The sequence below is a fragment of the Martes martes genome, assembly GCF_963455335.1.
Source record: "Martes martes genome assembly, chromosome: X".
Classification (NCBI taxonomy): domain Eukaryota; kingdom Metazoa; phylum Chordata; class Mammalia; order Carnivora; family Mustelidae; genus Martes; species Martes martes.
Window position 1 is genome coordinate 79,030,601 of NC_137897.1, and position 6,000 is coordinate 79,036,600.

The 6,000-nt window shown below is 46.2% G+C and overlaps 1 protein-coding gene across 2 annotated transcripts in view; it reads right to left on the reverse strand.

Annotated features, from left to right (window-relative positions):
• LOC308337290 (glycine receptor subunit alpha-4) overlaps positions 1-5,203 on the reverse strand; it is a gene marked incomplete at both ends in the record, with an annotated part of 24,755 nt that extends 19,552 nt beyond the window's left edge. For both annotated transcript variants that reach the window (XM_080795446.1, XM_080795445.1), the window contains one exon: positions 5,133-5,203. In XM_080795446.1, the coding sequence (XP_080651572.1) occupies positions 5,133-5,203 (71 nt within the window). The remainder of the gene's footprint in view (positions 1-5,132) is intronic.
• Positions 5,204-6,000: the final 797 nt, after the last annotated feature.

Below are 6,000 nucleotides of genomic sequence, written 5' to 3' on the forward strand. Positions count from 1 at the left end.
AAGGAAATCCTGCCATTTGCAACAACATGGACCTTGAAAGCATTATACTGTGTGAGGTAATCCACACAAAGACATACAAATATTGTGTGATCTCATTTTATGTGGAATCTAATAAACAAACAAACCAAAAGAGGAGTGACCTAGTCAAAGTTTCAAGGCTGGTGAGTGACAGGATCAGGGCTCAAACCCAAGGGGCTGAGGCCTCATCCAGTATTCTCTTTCTAAAGGTGCCTTAAAAGCACTCAAAGAAGAATGACAATTCTCTGCAAATAATGTGGCTGTAGCAGTGTTGTGATTTAACCAAGGACTCAAGGGCAATCAGCATCTCTGAGAGTTGGTTTCCATTGCTTGGCCTTCATGCTGAACTGCTTAGGAGGAGCTGGGGACCCAGCTTCTAGAGAGGGAGGTTTGGCTTCCGGTATTTGCTCCAGCAGGAAACTATATTTTATTTTTGTACCATTCATAAAAATGAACTTGAAGTGGGCTATATTAACACATAATGTATTATTTGTTTCAGGAGTACAGGTCTGTGATTCATCAGTCTTACACAATTCACAGCACTCACCATAGCACATATCTTCCCCAATGTCCATCACCTAGCCATCTTATCCCTCCCACTCCCCTCCACTCCAGCAACCCTCAGTTTGTTTCCTGAGATTAAGAGTCTCTTCTGGAGACATGAACAGACATTTCTGCAAAAAAGACATGCAAATGGCCAATAGACACATGAAAAAGTGCTCAACATCACTCAGCATCAGGAAAATACAAATCAAAACTGCAGTGAGATACCACCTCACACCAGTCAGAATGGCTAAAATTAACAAGTCAGGAAATGACAGATGTTGGCAAGGATGTGGAGAAAGGGGAACCCTCCTACATTGCTGGTCGAAATGCAAGCTGGGGCAGCCACTCTGGAAAACAGTATGGAGGTTCCTCAAAAAGTTGAAAATAGAGCTACCCTATGACCCAGAAATTGCACTACTGAGTATATACCCTAAAGATCCAAATGTAGTGATCTGAAGGGGCACATGCAGCCCAATGTTTATAGCAGCAATGTCCACAATAGCCAAACTATGGAAAGAGCCTAGATGTCCATCAACAGACGAATGGATAAAGAAGATGTGGTATATATATATATATATATATATATATATATATATATATATATATATACACACACACACACACACACACACACACATATATATATACACACATATATATACACATATATATATCTCAAATTCCTCATATCAGAGAGATCATATGATAATTGTCTTTCTCTGATTGACTAATTTCACTCAGTATAATACCTTCCAGTTCCATCCACATCGTTGCAAATGGCAAGATTTTGGGGTTTTTTTGATGGCTGCATAGTATTCCAGTGTGTGTGTGTGTGTGTGTGTGTGTGTGTGTGTGTGTGTACATACAATATAAGATGTGGTATATATATATATATACAGTATATATATATATATATACTGAGTGAAATTAGTCAATCAGAGAAAGACAATTATCATATGATCTCTCTGATATGAGGAATTTGAGAGGCAGGGCAGAGGGTTGTGGAGGGTAGGGAGGGAAAAAATGACACAAGATGGGACCAGGGAGGGAGACAAACCATAGGAGATTCTTAATCTCAGGAAACAAACTGAGGGTTGCTGGGGGGTGTGGGGTGGAGGGATAGGGTGGTTGGTTTATGGACATTGGGGAGGGTATGTGCTGTGGTGAGTGCTGTGAATTGTGTAAGACTGATGATTCACAGACCTGTACCCCTGAAGCAAATAATACATTATATGTTAATTTTAAAAAAAGATTCTCTTCTGGTTTGTCTCCCTCTCTGGTTTCATCTTGTTTTGTTACTTCCTCTCTTCCCCTATGATCCTCTGCCTTGTTTCTCAAATTCCATATATCAGTGAGATCATATGATAATTGTCTTTCTCTGATTGACTTATTTCACTTAGCATAATACCCTCTAGTTCCATCCACATCGTTGCAAATGGCAAGATTTCATTTTGATGGTTGCATAATATTCCATTGTATGTATGTATGTGTGTATGTATTTTTATATATACATATATATGTGTATATGTGTATATATATACATATATATGTATCTATGTATATATGTACATATATACACATATATACACATATATGTATATATACATATATACACATATATGTATATATACATATATACACATATACATATATATGTATATACACACACACATATATACACACATATATATGTATATATATAAAAACTTCTATATATATAATATATATAAATATAAAATATATATATAAATATATAAATATTAAAAAATATATATATATATATATATATATATATATATATATATATATATAAACTTCTTCTTTACCCATTCATCTGTCAGTGGACATCTAGGCTCTTTCCATAGTTTGGCTATTGTGGACATTGCTGCTATAAACATTGGGCTGCATGTGCCCCTTCAGATCACTACATTTGTATCTTTGGGGTAAATTCCCAGTAGTGCAATTGCTGGGTGGTAGAGTAGCCCTATTTTCAACTTTTTGAGGAACCTCAACTTTTTGAGGAACCTCCATATTGTTTTCCAGAGTGGCTGCACTAGAGGAAACTATGTTTTGAGCTGGACCTCAGTTCATTGGGGCAGCAGCAGGATCGTAAACTCGTTTTGACAACAAAATAGGTGAGAAAGCAGAGCTCTAGGAGCATGAGAAGGACTTCCAAGTAGGATGGCTATACCGAGAAGGTCAGTTTCCATCTTTTCCCCCTAACAACTTGATTTTGAGTAAGGGACCAGTGTGCTTTGTCCTAACCTCGAGGCCGGCGCCTTCTCCCCTGACAAGTTTCCTTCTAAGAGCAGCAACACCCCTTCCAAATGCTTGCTTATCTGCTTACCAGCCAACAGCTAGACTAGGGACTAGAAGCTCAGCCTTGAAGGGCAGGTTGGGGCTCAGGGCTGAGCTCAGGCTGAAATCCTGGCTGGACCTCGTTCTCCTGCTCCATCCTGCCACCACCTTTGTGCTAGCCACCGGAGCTAGCTCCCCCACTGCCACTAGTGTAGCTACACTCCGGGGCAGGGAGGGAGGGTGACTGCTGTCCTTCTGGGTCCAGCTGTCTTTGATCCAACGGCCCCCTGTTTACATGTTTACATCTATGTACCATCTGAGGCCATATAGATCATATGCACCACGAGCCATTAAATAATAAAAATAACCAAGGCACCATGCTACGCACTTTACTTACCTTGTCTAGTTAAGTTCTCACATCGGTCCTCCCAGATGAGGGTTATTATTATTCCCCTTATATAGATGAAGAGACTGAGGATCAGCAAGTAAAGTGACTTATTTGTGATCATATGGCTAGTAAATGCTAAAGCCAAGATTCTAACCTAGAGCTTTTGACTTCAGAACTAAGTCCATCTACTACAATGCCAGGGTAGGCTGCCAAGGAACTAGAGTGGGAGAAGGTCAGTGGAAGACACATCCTGACCTCCTAGAATTCTGCCTTCTTGAATCCTCTGAACAGGAGGAAGCCCTTACACTGGGAACAGAGGCCACTGTGGCCCCAATTGGCGCTGGCAGAGCAGGTGGCTTAAGCAGGCTCTGAAAATCCAAGGGGGGTGGACAGTGGTGCTAAAGCAGCAGAAGTCTGTGGCTTCACCACAGGGTGTCCTTGCTGGCCAGGTGCTGCTCCTGGCTGCCTGCCACCTGCCTGCTGGGAGGCCACATGGCCCTGTACATAGAGCAGCCAGACCCTTGCCACTGTCTTCAGCCCCACGCTAAGGTCACCTCTCCCAGTAGTCCCAGCCCCAGGACCCTGTGACAGGCTGTGGGCTCAGCTGTCTTGGGCCCCAACTTCTGTCACAGAATTCTTTTCTGGGGCTGCCTTGTCCATGGGCCTGAAATCAGAGTCCGTGTGCAGCCACTTTTTTCTCCCTTTCATTCCTGGAAAGTCCCCAGTACTGGCAGGACATAGGAGGCTCTGGAGCTGAAAAATCTGGCTCAGGCAAGGCCTTGGGGTGGGGTAGGGGAGAACACTGATTCTGCTACTGGGTGCCTGAGTGACCTTGGACAGGTCACTCTGCATCTCTAAGAATCAGTTTCCATATGCACAATGAAGGATTCGAACTCAAGACTTCCTAAGATCCTGCCTTGCTGTATTTGCTCAAGTGGGAATGCTGCCACCAAAGCTTGGGCCTTGAGGCAGTCTCCCCTCCAGGAGGGCCAATGAGCACCCCCTGCATTCCCCCTTCTGCCTGCATCCTCCTACCAACTCCAGCTGAGCTGCCATTCTACTTTGAGCTACTTTTCGCTCTTAGGAAGTTTGCCACCCCACACATATTGGATCCCTGCCTTGTGTCTGCAAGCAGTGAGGCAGGAGGCGCCTCAGAATCAAGCTGTCTTAGTGTGCTCCTTGAAGTAAGAGGAGGAAGAGGTCTGTTGCAGTGGTACTTGGCCCCTCCACTCTTCTTAGGACCAGGTCAGCCTAAGCCACAGTCATCTTTCCTACTCAACTCACCTGGTCCATCTTGACTGGCTCCTGGTCTCATGAGAAAGTGGGGACAAGGAGGGGAACATTTACAGGGAGTCCAAAGCATGTCTTGCCCTCAAAAACCCGGGAAATGACTGCACTGAGTGCCCCTTCGGGACAGGAAGCAGCCATGCGTGCACTGGCTGAGTGGCAGCACAGGGCCAAGGTTTGCTCAGCCCAGCTTCCTCCTGATATGGTTTAAGGCAAACCCTTGCTACCTGAAGCCTCTTTGGTGGACAGCTGATAAATGTTGGTGTCATTTTTAGGAATCTGAGCAGTGTGTGGCCATGATGGTAGGAAGATAGGCAAGGAAGGCAAGACAGATGGCCTCTGTTCTGGGGCTCAGCTACCTTGCCCCTACCCAGGCCCAGGAAGCTCTCACCCATGCAGAAGCCTTCCCACCAGCTCTGGGGCTTTGGCATTCCTTGCGAAAGGCTCCTGGGTCCTGGTTAGGGGAGGGTGTGTCCTTCTCTGGAGCCCTCTGGATTGTGGGCTTTTTGTAAACTTAGAGGAAACTGTGCTAGATGCCCCTGCTGCCCCAGACCAGTGTTTGCATGCACCTCCTTCTCACCCCGACTCAGCTCACCTGAGGAGGACCTGCCCTGGCAGGGTCCAGAGGAGAAGGAAGGAGAGGGTTGCAGGAACAAGAGTTGTCATTCTGCAGGGACCCTGGAGCCCTTTGTCAGCCTGGCTGCCAAGGTGAGGGGGATATCCCAGCAGGAGGAATGCTGCAGAAAGTACAGACAGAGCCTTCCTCCAACTTGGTCTGCTCACAAGGAGCCCATTGGGCCAGGCTAGGAGTTGTGCGCTCTCTCTCCTCTTCTGCTCTCTTCTCGCTGCCCTGCGGTTACCAGTCAGGGGCCAGAACTATTCCCCTGGAAATGATCCTGACACAGATAACCCTACCGGCTCCTGCTCTGGCTCGCCTGGGGTTCCGGAGGCCCTTAGCCCGTCTGCCAGGGAGCTGAAGGAGATTCTCTTTGGGCAGCAATCTCCAAACCCTGGAGAGTCTTGGAGGGGAGGGAGGAGGGAGAATGGGAGGAAGATGTTTCCCTCCCTCTCACCTCCCCCTGGATGCACCCTCTGAAAGCAGCAATTTAAAGGCACAGTCACTGGCAGTGGAGTGGGGTTCAGAGCGGGTTGGGTCCGTGTGCGGGGAGGAGCTTGGGCTGCCTTTGCTGCTGGGAGAGGGCTGGAGGTGTGCTGTCCATCTTCTAACTCTCCAGCTGGAGGAGCGCATGCAGGCTGCGCTGCTCCCAGCTCCCTAGCAGCATCCCTTTTAGCCTGGAGCTAAGCTGGGACATTTTTTCCCTAATGGCCCAATGTCCTAATGTCCTAATGATTTTTTATAAGGGGGAAAAAGACCTGAGAGGATTTAGGCGGAGCCACTAGGTTTTCTCAATCTAACAGCTTCAGGTTTGAGAGGAGGCCAGAAGGAGGCAGAGGACAGGGGC